Below are 25944 nucleotides of genomic sequence, written 5' to 3' on the forward strand. Positions count from 1 at the left end.
CAAAATAAATAGACTTTAAAAAAAGAAGGTAAGAGTTAAATGAGATCTTATGAGTAGCCCCTTTTTTTTTTTTAAGTTTATTTTTGAGAGAGAGAAAGAGAGAGGGCCCGAGCAGGGGAGGGGCAGAGAGAGAGGGAGACACAGAATCCGAAGCAGGCTCTAGGCTCTGAGCTGTCAGCACAGAACCTGACCTGGGGCTTGAACTTACAAACTGTGAGTTCATGCCCTGAGCCAAAGTCGGATGCCCAACTTACTGAGCCACCCAGGTGACCCACAGGTAGCCCTCTCAAAGTAGATTGGGGTCTTGGTAGTTAGTATTTGGGATGTACTTATGCCTGATCTATACTAACCCTTACATGGTTTTGAAACTAAACCAAATCAAATGTGTATGGGGGTGTTTTTTTTTTAATTTCTCTTTTCTAATTGCCTCTCTCTTTTTAGATGTTTTAATCGGAGTTTCCAGTGTAAATAACATTTTTGCATATAAATATTTTCTTTGTTGTTAAACAACTTTCTGTTTCTGTTAAGTTGAAACCTATGCATTTATAAGCAAGAGTAAAGAAAATCATTTAATGACAAGAAATGTACATTTAGATGCCTTTCACTTAATATTTGGGTTTCGCTCAAATAGTACATTGGCACAGATGTCAGGAGGTAGCCTCAACAATGTGGCTGTTTAAATTGAGTGTAAACAAAAAGGTTTGATCTCGATAATAATTGATAATTATTTCTTTGCCTCTAAGAGGGAGTGTCCTGCAGGAATAAGGCATTAATGGCTAAAACAGACTTCTGGCAAACTTTTATGAGAAAGTATGAAGTGTGGAGACGCCTGGGTGGCGCAGTCAGTTAAGCATCTGACTCTTAATTTCACCTCAAGTCATGATCTCGAGGTTCGTGAGTTCGAGCCCCACATTGGTCTCTGCACTGACAGTGCGGTGCAGGCTCAGGATGTTGTCTCTCTGCCCCTCCCCAACTCATGCACACTCACTCTCAAAATAAACTTTACAAAAAAAAAAAGTAAAAATGAAGTATGAAGTATACACTCATACGTAAGTACAAATAGCACTTAATACTGTTTATCATTTAGTGGAGGAGATGAAGAGTGGAAACAGCGCTGATTAAATTAGAAGGCGTGCTCTGCCATGTCACCTAACTCAGCATAAATGAAGTGATGGAATACATTCAGTTATCTAGAATAAGTGTGGAAAATACTGTGCAAAATTAAATATTCTAGACAAAAGCTTTTTCACTGGAAATTATCCAGATTTTTCTCAAGCCTTTGTCTCACCTAAATGGATATATCTGTATAAAATAATTCCAAATTTCTTAAAATTAAAAGATTAATTGGGTTAAGTAAACAATAGTAGCTGATACTTATTAAGTACTTAATCTGTATCAGAAAGTTTTTGAAATATTTTAAATGTATTATTAGAGGGGAATTCTCATTTCCCATTCCTGTTGGGCTTTTTCCCCTGTGGAGGAGTATTTACTAATACTCGTACTCCTAGCTAGATTCTCTCTCTGCCTTCTCTCTTGCTGTTCCCCTTCCCAGGAAAGGAGTTAGTCTCTCTGCCCTGGGTCGCTGACTCAAACTGAATATCACATACTGTGTCTTCCTTGTGGTTTTCTCTTGGGTATAACATTCTGCTCTGCTCCTTGGGGGCCATCTCTGCAGCTGGGTCCTTAGCTCAGTACTCTTGTAAATAGAAGTTAAGCCTCCTGAATTCTTTTTTTCATATGTGTGTGTGTGTGTGTGTGTGTGTGTGTGTGTGTGTGTGTGTGTGAGAGAGAGAGAGAGAGAGAGAGAGAGAGAGAGAGAGAGAGAAAGAATATAATTTATTGTCAAGTTAGCTAACATACAGGGCATAGATTGTGCTCCTGGCTTCAGGAGTAGATTCCCATGATTCATCATTTACATACAACACCCAGTGCTCCTCCCAACAAGTGCCTTCCTCAGTGCCCATCCCCCATTTGCCCTTTCCCCCGCCCTCCCCCATCAACCCTCAGTTTGTTCTTTTTAAGAGCCTCTTATGGTTTGTCTCCCTCTCTGTTTTTATCTTACTTTTGCTCCCTTCCCTTTTCATCTTTTTCATCCCTGTTCATCTTTTTCTTTAACATTTATTCATTTTTGACAGACATAGATAGAGTGTGAGTGAGGGAGGGGCAGAGAGAGAGAGAGTCACAAAATCCAAAGCAGGCTCCAGGCTCTGAGCAGTCAGCACAGAGCCTGACATGGGGCTGAAACTCACAAACTGTGAGATCATGACCTGAGCTGAAGTAGGACGCTTAGTTGACTGAGCCACCCAGGCGCCCCTCATCTGTTTTGTTTCTTAAATTCCACATAAGTGAAATTGTGATATTTGTCTTTCTCTCACTTAATTTCGCTTAGCATAATGCACTCTACTTCCATCCATGTTGTTGCAAATGGCAAGATTTCATTCTTTTTGATTGCCGAGTCATACTCCATTGTATATATATACACACATCTTCTTTATCCATTCCTCCATCGATGGACATTTGGCCTCTTTCCATACTTTGGTTATTGTCGCTAGTGCTGCTTAAACATTGGGGTGCCTGTGCCCCTTCAAAACAGCACACCTGTATCCCTTTGGATAAATTCCTAGTAGTACAATTGCTGGATCATGGGGTAATTCTGTTTTTATTTTTTTGAGGAACGTCCACAGTGTTTTCCAGAGTGGTTGTGCCAGCTTGCATTCCCACCAGCAATGCAGAAGAGATCCTCTTTCTCCATATCCTTGCCAACATCTGTTGCTTCCTGAGTTGTTAATGTTAGCCACTCTGACAGGTGTGAGGTGGTATCTCATTGTGGGTTTCATTTGTATTTCCCTGATGATGAGTGACATTGAGCATCTTTTCATGTGTCTGTTGGCCGTTGGATGTCTCCTTTGGAGAAGTGTCTATTCATGTCTCGTGCCCATTTCTTCACTGGATTGTTTTTCAGGTGTTGATTTTGATAAGTTCTTTATAGATTTTCGATACTAACCTGTATCCAGTATGCCATTTGCAAATATCTTCTCCCATTCCATCGGTTGCCTTTTAGTTTTGCTGATTGTTTCCTTGGCAGGGCAGAAGTCTTTTATTTTGATGAGGTTCCAGTAGTTCATTTTTGCTTTTATTCCCCTTGCCTCTGAGACGTGTAGAGTAAGAAGTTGCTGTGGCTGAGGTCAAAGAGGTTGCTGCCTGTGTTCTCCTATAGGGTTTTGATGGTTTACTCTCTCACACTGAGGTCTTTCATCCATTTTGAGTTTATTTTTGTGTGTGGTGTAAGAAAGTGGTCCAGGTTCAATATTCTACATGTCGCTGTCCAGTTTTCTCAACCCCATTTGCTGAAGAGACTGTCTTTTTTCCATTGGATATTCTTTCCTGCTTTGTTGAAGATTAGTTGACATATAGTTGTGGGTCCATTTCTGGATTCTCTGTTCCATTGGCCTCTGTGTCTGTTCTTGTTAAGCCTGCTGAATTCTTGATTTTAACATTAGGAATCCACTTGCCCAGAGACTTATTAGATCCTCCACACTGTCTTTTTCAGTAATAAGGGAAATATTTGGGGCCTGCTTCTTTCACTCCTTTCTTTAAAGAATAACTGCATTTGAGGGGCGCCTGGGTGGCGCAGTCGGTTAAGCGTCCGACTTCAGCCAGGTCACGATCTCGCGGTCCGTGAGTTCAAGCCCCGCGTCAGGCTCTGGGCTGATGGCTCAGAGCCTGGAGCCTGTTTCCGATTCTGTGTCTCCCTCTCTCTCTGCCCCTCCCCCGTTCATGCTCTCTCTCTGTCCCAAAAATAAATAAACGTTGAAAAAAAAAAATTTTTTTTAAAAAAAAAAGAATAACTGCATTTGAGGGGCGCCTGGGTGACTCAGTCAGTTAAGCGTCCGACTTCAGCTCAGGTCACGATCTCGCGGTCCGTGAGTTCGAGCCCCGGGTCGGGCTCTGGGCTGATGGCTCAGAGCCTGGAGCCTGCTTCCGGTTGTGTCTCCCTCTCTCTCTGCCCCTCCGCCGTTCATGCTCTGTCTCTCTGGGTCTTAAAAATAAATAAACGTTAAAAAAAAAAAAAAAAAGAATAACTGCATTTGAAGCAAGGGTAGCATTTGTTGATATCATTCCGATCCCTAATATGTTTACATTATTTCATTCTAGGGAATGGGGAGGTCTTTGAATTTCACAGATGGACTTTAAATTTCATGACAGGGTAATCTGAGCGGGTGTGGAGAGAAAAAGAAAGATTTCGAAGGTGTTGATTGCAAGTGGCGGGCGTGGGCAGTTTGATGGCATGTGGGAGGGTTGGGGGAGTTAAGGACTTCTGTCCTCGGCCCATGAGGAGCCTCAGGCTAGGGAGGGGTAGGCTCCGGAGAGGCCTGTTTCTCAGCAGCCCTTCCTGGTGAGGAGAGAAACAGCAAGAGTTTCTATCCCCGTATACTCATCTTACATAGCCAGCTTGTGGCACCGTCAGTGGGACGTGTGTTTACAAATTTCTAGGCAGACTAATGGAGCTTGAAACTTGATGGAATTTTTAGAAGAGGCCTTACCTCTTACCTAGGTGGAGGTCTTACCTGGAGAGGTTCTAGCACTGAAATTAGCAGGTACTCTCAATTTTAATTAACATTTTTTCAAGGCCAACATGCTTTACCAGCTCTTAAAGTAGCCTGTACATCATCACGTCAGTGCTGTTGGAGAATATTAAAGTTCGGCGTTCGTAATTCTGTCGTTACTCCAGCTCTCGCGCAAGCAAACATGTCGTTCATCTTTCTGTGGAACGGCAACCGTGCTGTAAAATTAGCTGTTCAAAACTGTTGGTCAAGGCGTCTGCTAGTGTCTCCCCACACCTCCACCACTCCCTAAAATACACACTACACCAGCGCAAAGTGTTGTCATGACTCTAAGTTCTAGAGCACTTTCATTTAACATGTTGAAACATGTTTAATGGTATTTGACACTAGCCATTAGGGCAGGTTGAGCACTCATTTAACATGTTGAAACTCTGTCACACTCGTAAGATTGTTTTGTATTTTCTGAGACTGTAGGTGTGGCTCTAAATACAAAATACTGATTTTAGATTTGATGTCTTTAAAAAACTCAGGGTAGATTCACAGTGCAGAAACTAAAAGAATGAATACTTTTGAAGAAGAAATATGGAACAAATATTACCAAAAAAGTATATTTCTAGTTTCATAATTTCCTAAATGTACACAAAGGTTAATTTAGAGAAAAAGATTACCTTTTTTTTTTTTTTTAAGTTTACTTACTTTGAGAGAGAAACAGAGAGAGAGAGAGAGTGCTTGCACACAAGTTGGGACAAGCAGAGAGAGAATCCCAAGCAGGCTCCACACCATCAGCACAGATCCTGACACAGGGCTTGGTCCCACGAACTGGGAGATCATGACTGAAGCCAGAATCGAGAGTCAGATGCTTATTAACTGGCTGAGCCACCCAGGTGTCCCTAACTCTTTTTTATTCTCTCAGCTCTGCATGGCATGTGTAAAGTGTTTTTCATTCAACTTTCTGACTTTTGTTCTGTTCTTTTAAAAATGACGTCAGAATTCCAAGCAGGGAGCACATAATCTCCTTTATGCTTTTATTTCACCCTCTTGGAGAAAGAGTAACTTTTTGGCATTTTCCGTTATATTTCTATTAACCTAATGCCCACATACCTGCAGTTTTAACTAATGACGTTTGTACTTTTTTCTAAACAGTCTGCTCAATAAATAATAAAGTATCCACTAAAATCGAGAATTCAGTCTACAGCGAGATCACTGTGAACACCGGTCTGGGTCTTCCCGTTTTTGTTCTTAGATTTAATACCCTCATCTCTGTTTTCATAGTACTTGGCACCCATGGTCATTAGAATGCGGTGACCTGAAGTTTCCGGCTGTGATCTCACAGCTTGTTGTTTCCCCGCAGATGGGCGGCTTGCTGCTGGAAGGCTGCAGCTTTGACGGGAGCCGGCTCGCTGAGAACCAGCACGACTCTCCCAGCGTGTCGCCCGTCCTCCCTTGCTGTGTGGGCTGGATCCCCCAGGTAAGGCGCCTCTGCCTTCGTGATGGCGTAGTCTTGTCTGTGTATTGTCTCTTTACTTTCTGACCTCACCTGCACTGCAACGGATTTCTAGTCAAGATATTGTGCCCTTTATCATTTTTACAATGTACAGGACATTTTAAAATCTTTATTTTGTTATAGAAAGAATGGCAATATAGTTTTTAATTTCTAAATCACGTATATCCTGGTAAGAAAAAGCCTTTAGTGATCATGTGGATTGCCACGTGTTGTTCGTGTGTGGTCACAGTTAGCCATGCGGTGGCTAACAGCGTCGGCAGGTTCGTACACATCTGGTTTCGGTCACACGGGGTCACCATGCTGGGCGTAGGCACGTGAAGAAAGCAGTCCTTTTTTGTAAATTGAAGTACAGTTGACACACCATGTCACATTAGTGTCAGGGGTACAGCACAGGGGTTCAACAGGTCTGTGCTGTGTCCCCCACGAGTGTAGCTGCCATCTGTCCCCACACAGCATAGAACACCATCGACTGTACTCCCTGTGTTGTACCCTTTGTCCCCATGACTGACTCATCCCAGAGCTGGAAGCCTGTACCTCCCACAACGCTCCACCCATTCTGTCCGTCCCCCATACCCTCTGGCCACCACTGGATTGTCTTCTGTGTTTACGGGTCTGCTTCCGTGTTGTTTATTGGTTTGATTTGTTTCTTAGATTCCACATAGAGATGGAGTCCTATGGTATTTGTCTTTCTCTGACTTACTTCACTTAGAGTAACACTCTCTCGGTTTATCCATACTGTCACAAATAGCCAGATCTCATTCTTTTTCAGGACTGAGTTATCTGTTCTCTGTGTGTGTCTGCACATACACACTCTCCATTCATACACTCTGCTGCGTCCACTCGTGTCATCTCTCAGGAGACACCGAGGTTGTATCCTCATCTTGGCTATTATAAATTATGCCACAATAAATAGAGGGGTATGTTTATCTTTTCAAATGAGTATTTTTGTTTTTCTTGGGTAAATATGCAGTAGTGGAATTACTGAATAGGTATGGTATTTGTACTTTGAGGTTTTTAAGTAACCTCCATACTGTTCTCCACGGTGGCTGCCATCTGAATTCCCACCAGCTGAGCACAAAGGATCCTTTTTGTGCACATTCTCAGCAACGCTTGCTATCCCTGGTCTTTTGACACTAGCCATTAGGGCAGGTGTAAGCTGGTAAGTCCCTGTGCTTCTTTGATGTTAGTGATGTTGAGCATCTTTTCATCTGTATGTTTTCTTGGAAAAATGTCTACTTAAGTCCTCGGCCTAGTTTGTAATCAGAGCATTTGTTTTTGGCAGGGGAGTTGACTTATGTAAGTTCTTTACATATTTTGGGTATTAATCCCTTATCAGATATGTAATTGCAAATACCTTCTTTCATTCAGTAGGTTGCCTTTTCGTTTTGTTGATGGTTTCCTTGCCGTATTAAAGCATTTAATTTTGGTGTAGTTCCAATACTTCATTTTTGCTTTTGGTTCCCTCGCCTGAGGAGACATACCTAGAAAAAGGTTATGGCCCATAACACCGAGCTTACTACCTGTGTTTGCTTCTAGGAGTTATACGGTATCAGGTTTCCCATTTAAGTCACTGATCCATTTTAAGTTTATTTTTGTGTGTGGCGTAAGGAAGCGGTCCAGTTTCATTCTTCTGCAGGTAATGGTCAGTTTTCCGAGCACCCTTTATTGCCTCAATTATTGTTTTTTAATTGTGTATTCTTTTTAATGGGTTGACCATATGAGCTTGGGTTTGTTTCTGGGCTTTCTTTTCTGTTATCTGTGTGTCTCCTTTTATGCAAGTTCCATACTGTTCTGATCACCACAGCTTCGTAGGTTATCTTGGAATCTGGGAATGTGACACCCCCAACTTGGTTCTTCTTTCTCAAGATGGCTTGGGCTATTTAGGGTCTTTTATGGGTCCATACAGATTTAAGATTCTTTGTTCTAGTTCTCTGAGAAATGCTGTGAGTACTTTGATAGGGATTGCATTGAATCTACAGATTGCTTTGAATGGTGTGGACATTTTAGCAACATTAATTTTTCCCCTTCTCGATCTGGATATGTTAACACTGGTTTGTGTTGTCTTGCATTTATTTCATCAGAATTCTGTACTTTTAGGTTACTGGTATTTCACCTCCTGGGTTAAGTGTTTTCTTGGTGCTTTTTTCGTGTTGGTGCAACTATAAATGGAATGGTTTCCTTAGTTTCTCTGCTCTTTTGTTAAGAGTGCATAGAAACGCAACAGGCTTGTGTATATTGATTTTGTATCTTGCAGCTTCACTGAATTCATTTATTTTAATGGTATTCGGTGGAGTCTTTAGGGTTTTCTACATGCAGCATCATGTCATCTGCCAGCACTGACAGTTTTAGTTCTTTACCCCTTTGGATGCCATTTCTTTCTTTCTGTTGTCTGTTATGTCTTGGACTTCCAGTGTGACTTTGAATACATGTGGTGGGAGTGGACTTCTTGTCTGGTCCTTGATCGTCAAGGAAAAGTCCTATTTTTCACTACCGAGTATGGTTAGCTCTACACTTGTCCTTCACGGCCTTTATTATGTTGAGGTATGTTCCCTCTAAACCCTTTTTGCCGAGAGTTTTTATCATTAGTGGATTTGAAATTTTTTTGCTTTTTCGGCACAATTGAGATGATAATGTGATTTTTATCCTTAACTTTGTTAATGTGGTCTATGACACTGAATGATCTGCAGGTCATCGAACCAGCCTTCTATCCCTAGAATAAATTCCACTCAATTATGGTGAATGATCCTCATAATTTATTGTTGAATGTCCTTTGCTGATATTTTATTGAGGATTTTTGCTCTATATTCTTTGGGCTTATTGGTCTGTGTTTCCTTTTTTTTTTTTTTTTTTTTTTTTTGGTAGTGTTTTTGTCTGATTTTGATGTCAGAATAAGGGTTTTGTACAATAAATTTGGAAGTTTTCCTTCCTCTTTGATTGTTTGGGATAGTTTAGGGAGTATAGATATTAAGTCTTACCTAAATGTTGGGTAGATGGGGCACCTGGGTGGCTCAGTCGGTTGAGCGTCCGACTTCAGCTCAGGTCATGATCTCACAGTCCATGAGGTCGAGCTCTGTGCTGACAGCTCAGAGCCTGGAGCCTGCTTCAGATTCTGTGTCTCCCTCTCTTTGAACCTCCCCTGCTTGTGCTCTCTCTCTCTTAAAAGTAAGCATAAAAAAAATTTAAATGCTTGGTTGAATTTATTTGTGAAGCCATCTGGCCCTACACTTTTGTTTGTTGGGTGTTTGGGATTACTGATTAAATTTGATTATTAGTATTCAGTCTGTTCAGATTTTCTATTTTTTCTCGATTCATTCTTGGAAGATTTTATGTTTCTAGGAGTGTCTCCATTTCTTCTAGATTGTCCAGTTTGGTGGCATGAAATCTTTCATAGTAGTGTCATATCATCCTGTGTGTTTCTGAGGTGCCACATGTTACGTGGGTCTCACTTTGGACTTTGTGTATTCGGGTCTTCTCTGGGTGAATTTGGTGAAGGGCATGGCAGTCTTGTTTATGTTTTCAAAGAACCAACTCTTGCTTTCACTGCTCTTTTCCATGTTTTTTACTATTTATTTCATATATTTCTGCTCTCATCTTTTTTTCCTTCTACTAATTTAGGGTTTTGTTGTTTTGTTTTTAACAGTTCTTTAGATGTAAGCTTAGATTATTTGAGGTTTTTCTGATTTCTTGAGGCAGGCTTGCATCAATATACATTTCCCTCTTTTACAGCTGCTTTGGTTGTGTGCCAGTGTTTTTGGACTGTTGTTTTTTCATTTTCCTTTGTCACCATGAATTTTTTATTCCTTTTTATATATATAAAATTATTATATATTATATTGCATGTATATTATATATTACATATATATAATATTCCTTTTATATTTTATTTATTTATTTATTTAATTTATTTTTGAGAGCATGAGCAGCAGGAGGGGTGGGGGGAAGCACACAGAATCCGAAGCAGGCTTTAGGCTCTGAGTTGTCAGCACAGAGCCGATTGCAGGGCTCGAACCCATGAACCGTGAACTCATGACCTGAGCTAAAGTTGGACATTTAGCCAACTGAGCCCCCAGGCACCCCCATTCCTGTCAGATTTCTGCATTGACCTGTTGGTTGTGTAGTAGCATGTGGTTTAGCTTCCGTTTTTTTTTCCATATTTTTTTCAAATTTTTTCTTATAATTTCTAGTTTCATATCTTTGTGGTCAGAAAAGAAGCTTGATATGATTTCACTCTTCTTACTCTATTTAGACTTGTTTTGTTGACTAACAGATGATCTCTTATAGGGAAAACTCCATGTCCACTTGAAAAGAATGTGAATTCTGTGGTTTTTGTGTGGAATGTTCTGAATATATCTGGTCTAATGTGTAATTCAGGGAAATGGTTTTCTTATTTGTTTTTTGCCTGGATGAGGAAGACAGTGTGTTAAATTTCCCTACTATTATTGTATTATATCTGTTAATATTTGCTTTGTATTTAGATGTACAAATGTTGAGTGCCTAGATATTCACACTTGTTATATGCTTTTGTTAGACTGATCCTGTTATCATTCTACAGTGCCCTTCCTTGCCTGGTTACAAACTTTGTTTTAATTTCTGTTTTGTCTAACATACATATTGCTACCTCAAGGGTTTTTTTTAATTCCATTCTCATGAATTATCTTTTTTCCATGTCTTCATTTTCAGTCTCTGTATGTCTTAGGGTCTAAAGTGAGTCCCCCACAGGCAGCAGATGGATGGGTCTTGTTTTGTTATGCATTCATTCACCCCATGTCTGTTGATGGAACATTTAGACTATTTCCATATAAAGTAATTGTTGATGAGAATTATTGGCATTTTGTTCATCATTTTCTGGTTGTTTTTGTACTTCTTCCTTGTTTCTTTCATCATCTCTTGCCCTATTTCCTAGTGATAGATGACTGTCCGTAGTGTTCCACTTGACTTTCCCTTTATTTTTAGTGTAATTTTTGTTTTGTAGTTATCATGAGGTTTATATATAGGATGCTAAGAATATAGCAGTCTGTTGTGTGTTGCTGGTCACATAAAGTTTGAATACTTTCTAAAAGAACTTCATTTTTACTATCTCTTTGATTTTGTAAGTCCCTTAACACTAATTTTTAAAATAATCTTCCTATTTTTAACCTTTATACTGGCTTTTGAAGTGCTTGCTCTCCTACCATTACTGTATGTTTGCTGGTACGGATAAAATTTTTTTCCATTCATCATTTTTGTCTGATTATGGCCCTTCATTTTCACATTTAAGGCCTGTTCAGTAGTGATCGACTCCTTTTAGGTTTTTCTGGTAAACTCTTTATCTCTCCTTCACTCTGAATGGTAAACTTGAAGGGGAGGTATTCCTCTAGTGTTTTTACCTTTTGTCACTTAGACTGTATCGTGCACCTCCCATGTGGCCTGCAGATTTCTGTTGAAAAGCCAGCTGATAGCCTTATGGGGTTTCCCGGTCTGTAACGAGTTGCTGCTCTTGTGCTCCTTTAAAAATTCTCTCTTTGGGGCGCCTGGGTGGCGCAGTCGGTTAGGCGTCCGACTTCAGCCGGGTCACGATCTCGCGGTCCGGGAGTTCGAGCCCCGCGTCGGGCTCTGGGCTGACGGCTCGGAGCCTGGAGCCTGTTTCCGATTCTGTGTCTCCCTCTCTCTCTGCCCCTCCCCCGTTCATGCTCTGTCTCTCTCTCTGTCCCAAAAATAAATAAAAGTTGAAACATTCTCTCTTTATGTCTAATAGTCAATATTTTAATTGTTGTGTTTCATGATGTGGACCTCCATGGGTTCATCTTGTTTGGAACTTTCTGGGCTTCCTGAACATGGAGGTCTGTTTCCTTTCCCAGGTTAGGGAAATTTCTACCTACTACTCAGATCAGTTTTCTGTTCCTTTCCCTCTCTTCTCCTCTGGGACTCCTGTAATACACGTGTTGTCCAAGAGATCCCTTACTTCATCCTCATTTTGCTGTGCAGCTTGGGTGTTTCCATCACCCGGTCTTCCAAACAGCTGACGCATTATTCTACATCCTCTAATCTTTTGATTCCCTCTGTAGTTTCATTTCAGTTATTGTGTTCTCCCTTTCTGACTGGTTCTTTTTCATATTTTCTCTTTGTTGAAGTTCTCCTGGAGTCCATTTCCTCTCCTCTTTGACCATTGCTTTCACCTCTATTGGTCACCGTGCTTACCTTCACTCCATGTAGTCCTTCTCTGAGGTTTTCTCTTGTTTTTTCATTCAGAGCATATTCTTGTTTCCTCATTTTACTTGACTGCGTGTGTTCCGGCAATGAGGCAGACAGCTATTTCTACTCAGTGTGAACTGTCTGTGTGTGCTCATCCCCTGGGTAGACTCTGTGTGACTGGGGCTGGGGCTTCCCTCGTGGAACAGCCACAGCTAATGTGGCCAAAGGCTGGGCCCATCCCAGCACTGTTCACACAGAGGGCGCCCTGGCAGGACAGCTGGAGTGTCACCGGGCAGTCTATACCAGTGCATGCCCTGACACATCATCTGGAGCTGAAGCGGTGCAGGCCTGGGGTGTGTCACCATGGGGCCACAGCTGGGGCTGTAGTGAGTGCTGACAAGGGGTGTCCCAGTGTGTGTCAGACAGGGGCTGGTGTGGGCTGGCATGCCAGGGCTCACTGAGGCACCCGCACCCTGTTCCTGTCTCCTCGAGCAGGGTGGAGGGCAAGGAAATCAGTCATGATCACCAGCCTCTCCCTCCCAGAGAGAGTTCCAGAAGCTTCCCCCACCCCCCCAATTCAGCAGACGTCGTCGTAAGGGCTGGATCTTTTATATTCTGGTTGCTCTTTTAAACTGTAGCTTTTTCTCTATGAGCTGGGAGGGGCTAGGGGCCCGCTGGGCAGCACCCGGCCATGGCACCAGACCTTGGCCTCGCTGTGCCGTCAAGGTGGAGGGAAACCTAAACCATGGGATTTCCCAGCCCCTCGACCGGCAGAGAGTTCCAGCAGCTGTCTCCGGATCAGCGGGGTTCTAGGCCTGATTTCCTTACAGTTCAGTTGTCTATTAATCGTGGCTTTTCTGTGCAGGGGTGTTTGCTTGCCGTCTCTCAGGACTGTCCCTCCCCTGCAGTTCATCATGTAGGAGGACATGTCCTCTGTTACCTGGTTCCCCCTCCCTTTTCTCTGTGTCCCTGTCCTGCGCAGCCAGCTGCTTCTTCAGGATGAGCCGCTCTGCAGACAGCTGAGGGTCCGGTCCAGGGTGGAGTGGAATTTATTCAGGACCCTTCCAAAGATGGAAGAAAATGGTCTTGACAAAGACTTAACAATCCCCACTTTAAAACCCTCAATTATTAAAAGAACTTTTGACAGTGGAACTTGGGAGATATTTGCACTTAAAACACTACATAGTTGTAGATGAAGCATGCAACTTTTACTTAATAAAATTTTAAAATACGAGTATATGTGAGTACACTTTAAAGTTTTAATGCTGCATGTAATGACTAAAAACTATTTCATATACTGCTTACCTCAGGAAAATATGTTTTGTCGTTGAGTTGTAGTGCATTGAAGTTTCCAGTAATTAGAATTCTCTTTATTAAAAAAAAAAAGCATCAGAATATTTAAGAAATGAACCCGTAGTAATAATTATCAGTCATTACTGAGAGAGCTAACAGAGCACCCTCTGGCCTAAAAGAGCATACGTTTTTGTAAAATACTTACTTTTTCTCCCACATCAGCTTCATTTCCCCTAGGATTTGAGTGATTTATCATATAGAAAGGGAGTGGTTAATATTTATTTCAGTCTATTAATTCTGGTAAGAAATTTATTTCAAAAAGTGGTATGTTACAGATTACACAGGTATGTGAACAAAACTGAAAGTTATATACAAAAGATTGGAAGTTGCTAAGGGTTTTTAACCATAACATGTAAAGTTGTACATAATCACAGAGATTAATTCAAATGGATCCAGATTAAGTGTGAATTCTCTGGAAGACAAAATTAAATGCCATCTAATCACCTAGATCGAGAAAAAAGTAGAACATGTATAAGCCACAGTGATAGCCAAGCAGAGCATGGAAAAACACTGGGTAGTTGTAAATGCAGAAGAAAATGACCTCAAACAACAGTCACATAATTGGCCACAAACTGAAAGCAAATCAAGAACATGGTGTTGTTGGGGACAGTGCCCGTCTGTCGCTGGGCTGGACGGAGACAGTGCGGGTCTGTTGTTGGGCTGTATGAAAAGCAACATGACATTACAGTACTGAACATTTATCACTCCATAATATTTTATCATTTCTATCCAATTCTATTTACCAGATTTTAAAAATCAGGATTGAAATAGAGAGCTAAAAATAATTTATTGAGAAAAATAGCCCATGTACAGAGAGGTAAAACAAATTCAGATATTTAGCCAGTAAAAGAAATGGCTCAAAGATAATACGGATTTTTTTACTTTTCTGAAAGGGATTTCCTCTCAATGGAAGGCTAACCCCCTTTCCCTTCCTTTATGCTGACCTCCTTCCTTCTGTATAAACGTAACCATGGTCTTGTAGAAGGTGAGGCACCCTGCCGCGGGCTTCACCGCACAGTGTTGGCTGCCCCACCTCCCCAGCTGATGAGCCGGGCCGTTTGGGCCAACTTACCTGACCTCACTGACCCCAGTTTCCTCATTTGAGATTGCAGACCATGATGCTCCTACAGCACCATGTTGAAGGTTAAGTAAGTTCTTGTGCGTCTGAAGCATATACCTAGCCCTGTGCCTCACATGTCATAAGTCTCATTTATCATGATGCTACTGTGTTGGAAGGTTTTTACGATAGTGTGATAACAATTACATTCCTGCGTACCGTGTATCATCCTGAACACTGGGCTTCCACAGACAAGCCGGATTTTTCCGTCAAGTCGGAAACCAACTTGGGTCGAGTTGGCGGGCAAACAGCTCCCGTCCAAGTCTTAAGTACAGTTATGGAGGTTTACGTAAACTGGTAGCTGAGAGAGGCCTCACATGTGTAACAGGTACGCAGATGAAGCAAAGTCACGAAAGGAGGAGGCAGCTTCTCTCACGGCCATAGGCACAGTGGGAGTAACGAGAGTTCCAGGAAATACAAGAAGGTGGAGGCAAGGCGTTTCAGATAGAAGGGGCGGCACATGCGAATGCGAGCCGGTAGGGTCTGAAGGAAGGTACGGCCTCCTGGGAACTGCAGGTGCATCGTCTGGGATGCACGGGTCCTATCAGAGACGGGAGCGGATGTAGTTAGAAAGGTCGGCCAAGATGGGGTCTAAATTGGCGGCAGAGGAAGACCCTGAACTCATGTCCTCCCAGACACACCGCGTGTATTCCTCTTATGAAGCAGTTCCTACTGACGGAGCCCGCGGGCCAACTGGACATCTCTGCACAGCCACGTTGTATGGGGATCGCACAGACCGTGAGGAGAACAGCAAGAGAGACGGGATCAGGGAACCGCAGCAGCGAGGGACGGCGCCAAGGGACTGTGGGCACAGCCATCCGTCCCGGGGCACAGGACAACAACAACAAGGATAGCAAAGATCCAGCCCGAGATCCCTGCCCGCATGCTCGGGGCTGGAGGCCCGGGCAGCACCACGGCACACCTTGCTGGCCCGCCTTCATAGCACATTTGGGGATGGGGTCCGAGCGCTGTGGCCAGCCTGCTTCAGCGTGCTGCGGGTCCCAGCCCACGCCTTTCTCAGGAGTCACGCCCCGGAGATGGCCCCGTCCAGCACTCGCTGCAGCTCCCGCCACTGCCCCAAGGTGACACAGGTGCATAGTACATACCCCAGAACGCTTCCCAGGGCTCGCGGGGACTCCTGCCCCACACGGCCCTCTGAGACCTCGTGGGTCATGTCTGCCGAAGCTCCAGAGGCCCCATCCAGGTGCCCCTGCCTTTTGGTTCCAACTGCCCTCCAGGACACCCCCAGTACGAAGCACCATAAAACACCCAGCCCACACCCCAGGTGATGGCAGTCACCTGTCAGGGTGTCCCCTGAGGGGAGCCCCTGGGACAGCCAGTCCTGTGCCAGCTTCAGATCCACTTGCCACGTCAGAGTAGCCCTGAGCAGAGTGTCCTGCCATCCCAGCTCACTACCAGCACAGTTTTTCTGACCTGGTGGGGTGCCCCTCATCCAGAGCACCCTGGGGCCCCCTGGCCCACCCTCCACTTCACCGTCCACGGCCTCATCAGGAGGCCCCTGCAGCCACGCTCAGAGTGCCCCAGGGCCCCAGCCCACGGCTCAAGTCAGCAGGCACACAGTCTACACAGGATGACCACCGAAGAACACTGAGGTTCAAGTAGCTGGTGCACCCAGTTTACAGAAACACACAAAGTCCAGCACAGCGTGCAGAGTGTTGCTCCAACCCAAAGAACAAGACGTGACCCCAGCTAGAACCGAATGACATTGAGGCAAGCGACACACCTGATACATAATGGAAGATCACAGGGACAACATCAACAAACCTAGAAAAGGTATTTAAAACCAGTCAGAACTGAAGACTGTGATATCGGAAGGATAAATACACTAGAGTGAATCAACACAGGATGCAGAAGAACAGATTGCTGATCTGGAAGACAGGGCCATGGAAAGCACCCAAGCTGGACAGTAAAAAGTAAAAACAATATTTAAAAATGAGGATAGCGGGGGATCCCTGATTAGCTCAGTTGGTTAAGTGTCTGACTTTGGCTCAGGTCATGATCTCACAGTTTGTGGGTTTGAGCCCGGTGTTGGGCTCTGTGCTGACAGCTCAGAGCCTGGAGCCTGCTTCAGATTCTGTGTCTCCCTCTCTCTCTTTGCCCCTCCCCTTGTGTTCTGTCTCTCTCAAAAATAAACATTTAAAAAATGAGGATAGGTTAAGGGGTATCTTGGACAACGTCAAACACACAAACAAACATTAACATTATAAGAATCCCAGAAGCAGAAGAGAGAAAGAGGCAGAAAACTTATTTGAAGAAATTGTAGCTGAAAACCGACCTAGCCTGGGGGAGGAAACAGACATCCAGGTTCAAGAAGCATAGAGAGTTCCAAACAAGATGAAACCACACCAGTTGGTCCACACCAATACTCAATTATTAAAATGGCAGAAAGTAGTGTTAAAGAGAAAATTTTAAAAACAGCAACAGAGAAGCAAAGTGTTACATCTCAGGGATACTCCTTAAGGTTATCAGCTGACTTTTCAGCAAAAACTTTGAGGGCCAGATGACAGTGGCATGATATATTCAAAGTGATGAAAAGAAAAACCAACAAGGAATACCCAGCAAGTGTATAATTCAAAATTGCATAAGGATTTCCCAGACAGAAGTTAAACAAGTTCATCACTATACAGCTGGCGTTACAAAAAATGTTAAAGGGACTTCAAGTGGATGAGGAAAGGCTAGAATTAGAAATAAGAAAATTATGACTACAAAGATGTAAAATATGATAACATAAATAAAACATGGAGGATGGAGTCAAATAGAAGTTCTTTAAAAATATGTTCAAACTTAAATGACCATAAACTAAATCCAGAGTTGCTAAATACTCATGGCAACCATAAACCCAAAACCTATGATAGATACACACAAATTTAAAGAACCAAAGCATAATACTACAGAAGAAACCCATCAATCATTAAGAAATAGGGCAAAAGGAAAAGCAGGTAATAGAGAACTACAAACAAACTAGTGAACAAAATGACAGTTGAATTCCTATCAATAACTACTTTAAGTGTAAATGGTCTAAATGCTCTAATCAGTAAACACAAGGTGACCTAACGGATAAAAATACAGGACCCACCTATATGCTGCCTACAAGAGACTCACTTGCAGACCTAGAGACACAGACTAAAAGTGAAAGATATAGCGTGCAAATAGAGTGGAGGGGGGAAAAAAGCCAGGGTAACAATACTTACACAGACTGTAACAAGAGGGGCGCCTGGGTGACTCAGGGTTATAAGTTTGAGCCCCACTTTCGGGGTCAGTGCTGACAGCTCAGAGCCTGGTGTCTGCTTTGGATTCTGTGTCTCCCTCTCTGCCCCTCCCCTGCTCGTGCTCTCTTTCAAAGTAAACATTTAAAAACATTGAAATATAAAACCGACTGTAACAAGAGACAAAGAAGGGCATCACGTAATGGTAAAGGGGTCAGTCCATCAAGATTATGTAACAATTGTATTTATGCATCCAACATTGGAGCACCTTAATACATAAAACAAATATTAATAGAGAGACATTGATAGTAATACAGTAATAGTAGGGGACTTTAACACCCACTTACATCAGTGGAGAGGTCATACTTGCAGAAAATCAAGTGCATGATGAGCACTGAGTCATGTATGGAATTGTTGAATCACAATATTGTACACCTGAAATTAGTATAACACAGTTTGTTAACTGTACTGGAATTGAAAATAAAGAATAATAATGATAAAATTTAAAAAAATAAAACACAATTGTCCAAATTCTTTGGAACACAGGAAAAGCAGTTGTAAGATGGAAATACCTATGTAAGGCCTACGTCAAGAAACAAGAAAAATTTCAAATAAACAACCTAACCTTGAACCTAAAAGAGCTAGAAAAAGAAGAACAAACAAAATCCAAAAGCAGCATGAGGAAGGAAATAAAAAGATTAGAGCAGAAATAAGTGTTATAGAAACTAAAAAAATTTAAAAAGTTCAACAAAATTGATAAACCTCTAGCCAGACTCAGCAGACGACCAAGAAATACAAGCAGTTGCCAGAAAATACTGTGAAAAATTATACACCAACAAATTGGAACTGAGAAGAGATAGATAAATCCCTGGAAATGTAGGAACTTACAAAACTGAACCAGGAAGAAACAGGAAATTTGAACAGACTAATTACCAGCAATGAAATGGAATCAGTAATCAGACTCCCAACAAACAAAAGTTGAGGGCCAGATGGCTTCCCAAGGCAATTCTACCACGTTTAAAGAAAAGTTAATACCTATTTTGGTCAAACTATTCAAAAAAAATAGAAAAGGATGGAAAATTTCCAAATTCATTCTACAAGGCCAGCATTACCCTGATAGCAAAACCAGATAAAGACTTCCCTAGAAAAGAGAACTATAGGCTAATGTCTCTGATGACTATGGTTGCAAATATTCTTAATAAAATACTAGCAAACCAAATTCAACAGTACACTAAAAAAAATAATTCACCACAATGAAGTCAGATACATTTCCATAATGAAGGCAAGGGTGGTTTGTCATTTGCCAATCAGTCAACGTGATACATCAGTAAGAGAAATGATAAAGAAAAACAGGCTTTCAGTAGTTGCAGAAAAAGCATTTGACAACTTCGATTCATGATAAAAGGCCTCAACCAAGTAGATTTAGAGGGAACCTAGCTCCCTGTAATAAAGGCCATGTATGAAAAACTGACAGTGAACATCATACTAAATGGTGAAAACCTGAGAGATTTTCCCAAGACAAGGTTGTCCACTCTCACCACTTTTATACAACATAGTACTGGAAGTCCTAGATGCAGCAGTGAGACAACAAAAATCAAAGTCATCCTAATCGGTGAGGAAGAAGTCAGACTTTCATCATTTGCAGGTCGTGACATGATGTCATAGGGATAACTGTAAACAGTCCACCCAAAAACTACTTAGAACTGATAAATGAATTCAGTAAAGTCACAGAATACAAATCAATATACAGAAATCCATCGCATTGCATCAGAGAAATGCAAATCAAAACCACAATGAGATATGACTTCCTACCTTGTCAGAATGGCTAAAATCGACAACACAAACAAGATTCGCAAGGGTGTGGAGAAAAAGGAACCTTTGTTCAGTGTTGGTGAGAATGCAAACTGGTGCAGCCACTGTGGAAAACAGTATGAGGTTCCTCAAAAAGTTAAAAGAGAAAGAACTACTGTACAATCCAGTAATCACACGCATGAGTATTTACCAAAAAATGCAAAAACTAATTCAAAAGGATACATACATCCCTCTGTTTATAGCACATTATTTATAACAGGCAAATTATGGAAGCAGCCCAAGTGCCCATGGATAGATGAATGAATAAAGAAGATGCAGGGTGTTTGTGGGGGGGGGGGGCCGGGGGGGCCATTGAATATTACTCAGCCATAAAAAAGAATTCTTGCCATTTTCAACAACATGGATGGAGCTAGAGAGCATTATGCTAAGTGAAATAAGCCAGAGAAAGACAAATGGGATATGATTTCACTCATGTGGAATTAAGAAACAAAACAAACGAGCAAAGGTATTTAAAAAAGAGAGGAAGAGACAAGCCAGGAAACAGGCTCTATATTAACTCTCAGGAACACACTGAAGGTTCCTGCGGGTCAGGAAAGGGTATTGGTGGGGGGGATGGGGAAACAGGTAACAGGGATTAAGGAGTGCACCTGCTGTGAGGAGCACTGGGTGATGTATGGAATTGTTCAATCATTACATTGTACACCTGAAACTAATATAACACTGTATGTTTACTATATTGGAATTAAAATTTTAAAAAGAATTCCATTGCATTTCTGTACACTGATAATGAAGCAGCCGAAAGCAAAAATAAGAAACCGATCCCGTTTACAATTGCAGCCCATAATAAGATAACTAAGAATAAACATAACCCAAGAGGTAGAAGACTTACACTCTGAAAACATCAAACATTGATGAAAGAAATTGAAGACGACACAAAGCAACCAACACAGTCCATGCACATGGGTGGAAAGAGCAAATGTTGTTAAAATGTGTGTACTGTCCAAAGCAATTTACACATTTAATGCAATCCCTAACAACATAACAACATTTTTCATGGAACTAGAATAAACAATCCTAAAATACGTATAAAACCAGAAAACAAAAAAGCCAAACAATCTGAAAAAGAAAAACAAAACTGGAGGTATCACAATTCCAGACCTAATGGTATGTTGCAAAACTATAGTAATCAAAACCATATGGTCCTGTCACCACAATAGACATATTGATCAATGGCACAGAATAGCAGGCCCCAAAGTAAAACCACATTTACATGGTCAGTTAATTTATGACAAAGGAGCCAAGAATATGCAACAGGAAGAAATCTCTTCAACAAATGGTGTTGGGAAAACTGGACAGCAAGATGCAAAAGAATGAAAGTTGACCATTGTCTTACACCGTACACAAAAATAAACTCAAAATGGGTTAAAGACATAAATGTGAGACGGGAAACCATGAAAATCATGGAAAAGAACACAGGCAGCAATTTTCCTGACATCGGTCACTACAGTTACTTACTAGGTTTGTCTCTTGAGCCAAGGGAAACAAAAGCAAAAATAAAGTATTGGGACTACATCAAAATAAAAAGCTTCTTCACAACAAAGGAAACCACCAGCACAACTGAGAGACAGCCTACTGAATGGGAGAAGATATTTGCAAGTGACATATCCAATAAAGGGTTAGTATCCAAAATATGTAAAGAACTTGTACCACTCAACACACACACACACACACACACACACAATCCAATTAAAAAACGGGCAGAAAACATAACAGACATTTCTCCAAAGGAGACCTACAGATGACCAACAGACATTTGAAAAGATGTTCACCATCACTCATCATCAGGAAAATACAAATCAAAACCACCATCCAGTATCCCTTCACATCTGTCAGAATGGCAAAAATAAAAAACACAAGAAACAGCAAGTGGTGTTAAGGATATGGAGAAAAAGTCTTATGCCCTGCTGGCAGGAATGGAAGTTGGTACAGCTACTGTGGAAGACAGTAAGGAAGTTCCTTAAAAATTTAAAAATAGAACTACTTTGGAATCTAGTAATTGCACTACTGGGTATTTACCCAAAGAATATGAAAACTCTCTAAGTGAAATAAGTCATACAGAGAAAGACAGATACCATATGTTTCCACTCCTGTGTGGATCCTGAGAAACTTAACAGAAGACCATGGGGGCGGGGAAGGAAAAAAAAAAAAAGAAAACTCTAATGCAAAAAGATACATGCACCCCAGTGTTGTCTATAGTAGCCAAGATACAGAAGCAACGCAAATGTCCATCGATAGGTGACTGGATAAAGACGTGGAGTACACACACACACACTGGAATATTACTCACCAGTAAAAATGAACAAAATCCTGCCATTTGCAAGGACATGGATGGAACATGAGAATACAGTACTTAAAGTGAAATAAGCAAGTCAGAGAAGGACAAACCATATGATCTCATTCATATGTAGAATTTAAGAAACAAAACAAATGAACAAAGAAAAAAAAGAGAAAAACCAAAAAACATTCTTAAATATAGAGAACAAACTGGCACTTAATAGAAGGAAGGTCAGTGCAGGAATGGGTGAGACAGGTCACAGGGAGTTAGATTACACTTATCTTGATGAGCACTGAGTAACAAGTAATATATAGAACTGTGGAATCACTATACTGGTTTATTTGAAACTTATGTAACACTCTAGGTTAACTATGCTGCAATTAAAATAAAAATAAATAAATTTAAAAAGAAAATCCCATTTACAATTGCACCAAAAATAATAAAATACATAGGAATAAACTTAAATAAGGAGGTGAAAGACCTATAGTCTACAAACTATATAACATTAAGTAAATCGAAGATGACACAATTTGAAACATATTCCATTCCTAATGTGTGAAATGTGTAAAAGTATTGTTAAATGTGCATCTTACTGAAAGGATTCAATGCAGACCTTATTAAAATACCAACATTTTTCACCTATCTAGAATAAATAATACTTTGTGTGGAACCACAGCAGACTCCGAACGGCTGAAGCTCTGTCGAGAAAGAACAAGTCTGGAGGCATCACAATCCCAGATTTCAAAGTATAATATGAATCTTTAGTAATCACAACAATATGGTACCGGCCCCAAAATAGACACATAGATCAATGGAACAGATTAGAGAACCAGAAATAAACCCGTGCTTATACGGTCAGGGAATAGACAACAAGAGAAGCAGTAATGCATAATGTGGCAAAAACATCTCTTCAACAAATGGTGCTGGGAAAATGGGATAGCGACATGCAGAAGAATGAACCTGGACCACCTTACACCGCACACAAAAATAATCTCAAAGCGGATCAAAGACCTAAATGTGAGACAAACCGTAAAACTCCTAGCAGCAAATACAGGCAGTAATTTCTTTGACATCAGCTGTTGAAACATTTTTCTAGATGTGTCTTATGAGGCTAGGGAAACAAAAGCAAATTAGGCCAGAAATAAAAAGCTTTGGCACGGTGAAAGAAACCTCTACCAAATGAAAAGGTCGTCTACTAAATGATACATCCAATAAGTATATGAAGAATATATGAAGAATTTATTCAATTCCAGAGCAAAAGAAACAAATAATCCCATTGAAGATGGGCAGAAGACATGAACAGACATTTCTCCAGACATCCAGATGGCCAACAGACATCCCATGAAAAGATGCTCAACATCACCCACCCTCAGGGAAATGCAAATCGACACTATTAAGAGGTATCACCTCATACCTGTCAGGATGGCTAAAGCCAACAACACACAAAACAACACGTGCTGGCAAGGATGTGGAGAAGTTGTTAGTCTCAAGCACTGCTGGTAGGAATGTAAGTTGGTGCAGTCACTGTGGAAGACAGTATGGGCTTCCTGAAAATAGTAAGAATGGAACTACCCTACGATCCAGTAATTCATCTACTGGGTATGAAAACACGAATTCAAAAAAGGTGCCTGCACCCCTATGTTCATTGCAGCAGTATGTACAACAGCCAAGATAATGGATGCAACCAAGCGTTCATCCACCGACAAATAAATAGAGAAGATGTGTATGGTATACAACAGAGTATTAGTCGTAAAAAAGAATGACATCTTGCCATTTGTGACAACATGGATGGACCTATAGGGTATAATGCTAATTTCAAGAAGTCAGAGAAAGACAAAGGCCATATGATTTCACATCTATGAGGAATCTAAAAAATAAAAGACACACGTAAATACAAAACAGAAACAGACCCAAAACTACAGAGAACAAACAGGGCTGTCAGAGGGCAGGGCCGGGGGTGGGGGGTGGGGGGTGGAGGGAGGGGGAGGTGCAGGCTTGAAGTCATTGGATGAATACATCACGGGAATGACAGGCACAGCACAGGGAATGTAGTCAGCGGAGTTTGCATGGGGACAAAGGCAGCGACACTGTGGTGACCCACTGGAACGTATAGACTTGTCCAATCACGTGCTGTACCCCTGACGCTGATGAAACACGGCCTATCAGCTACACTTCACTAGAAAATGAAGGAAGGCCGAGACCACATATGACAAGGCATATAACCATGCTCGGGGTTCACAGCACGTATAGCCAGCAGGGTTTAGAACAGAACTGTGGTAAGGTGTGACGCAAGTCAGTCTGGCTCCAAGAGGATGGATGTGGTCACAGCATGGAACACACGACCCCTTTCATCACAGGCCTGCGGGTCTGGTCAGTTAGCAGTTTTCCTGGTTGGCTGGTGAAGTAAGTGGCCATCCGGTGAATTAAGTGATTGTTCATGAGCCCCACAATGGGAGTGCTAGTGTCAACTATAACAATTAGCATTTATTCGTACTGATTACGTGCCAGGCACGTATGTGTGAAATACAGAATATGTAGGCCTTCCAAGAAAGTCTGAGATAGGATTTTCATCTCCATTGCAAGCCAAATGGAAGCTTCAAAGATTGTGCATTGTGACCTGGACAGCATGCTAGGCCATCAGGCAGTTAACGTTCAACCCGGGGCGCTGTCTACTTCTGTGCAGCTCATGGCCATTGGACCTGTGCGTGATTTTTCTGTGGTTACTATGGCCAACAACTGAGAACAGTAGTCATGATGTGAGAAAATTATATCAAGTTCAGATCTCAGTATCCACGAATAAAATCTAGGGGGAGACATCCCTACCTGCTGACGTGGATCTCATCTGCTTTCAGACAAAAGCAGACTTGAGGAGCTGCATCAGAAACCACAGGACTCAAACTCTCCAACTTCTGTTTGACAGAAGCAATACTTTGTCGAAGAAAAAAACTTTTAGGGCAGCTGTAGATGTTTTAAAATGTTTTACAGAATTTAGGGGGGAAAGAACATTAACATTTAGTGCATTTTTACTAGGAGAGAAGGAGCCAGCATAAAATGAAAGGAAGCGTCACATCAATTTACATAAGCTAGTAAAAAAATTTACTTTTTCATTTACTCTTAAAGTTACTCTATGGCAGGGGTGCCTGGGTGGCTCAGTCAGTTCCGTGTCCGACTTCAGCTCAGTTCACGATTTTGCGGTTCATGAGTTCGAGCCCCACATTGGGCTCTGTGCTAATAACTCAGAGCCTGGAGCCTGCTTCGGATTCTGTGTCGCCCTCTCTCTCTGCCCCTCCTCCACTCACACTCTTTCTCTCTGCCTCTCAAAAATAAACAAACATTAAAAGAAATGTTTTTTAAAAGCTAGTTTATGGCAGAGGTCTACAGTCCTCTGATAAACTCAGAGGAGATAAGCAGTTCAAAACTTTGGTGACTCTTCCTCTTTGGACCAGAAGAAGGTTCCTTCCCAGTTGTTTGCACCTTATCTGCCCCCTGACAGCCCTGGGTAGCCCCATTCCTGCAGGAGTGTGGCCAGCCCTGCTATGAAGCACACGGCCCCTCTGCTGTCTCTAGAACATTATAGATTGCCAGAGTTTGTTATGTTCCAGCGTGCGGTACCAGCTGAAGGGTAAGAGCAAGAGATTCTCCCGATTTTACTGGGGGAGGGGCTCTACCATTCTTCTGTTAATAAAGGCAATGCACTTTGCCAATTAATGATAGAATTAGGAATTCTCAAGAGGAATTATAAATAAATAAAATACACATGAAGCTCTTTTCCTTGTTTTCCTATGCACATGATCTGTGTGCACTAAGGTGACGCTGTTCATTTACACACTCACTCATGCACAATTTCATTTACACACTCG

At 41.7% G+C, this 25944-nt stretch overlaps 1 protein-coding gene across 1 annotated transcript in view; it reads left to right on the forward strand.

Moving 5' to 3' along the window:
• The window catches only part of DYNC2H1 (dynein cytoplasmic 2 heavy chain 1), a 351138-nt gene that overhangs the window by 316264 nt on the left and 8930 nt on the right, over positions 1 to 25944 (forward strand). Inside the window, exon 89 of the mRNA XM_040460797.1 lies at positions 5917 to 6033. Within this exon, the coding sequence (XP_040316731.1) occupies positions 5917 to 6033 (117 nt within the window). The remainder of the gene's footprint in view (positions 1 to 5916; positions 6034 to 25944) is intronic.

The sequence above is a fragment of the Herpailurus yagouaroundi genome, unplaced genomic scaffold (assembly GCF_014898765.1).
Source record: "Herpailurus yagouaroundi ecotype Mexico unplaced genomic scaffold, PumYag 251, whole genome shotgun sequence".
Taxonomy (NCBI): domain Eukaryota; kingdom Metazoa; phylum Chordata; class Mammalia; order Carnivora; family Felidae; genus Herpailurus; species Herpailurus yagouaroundi.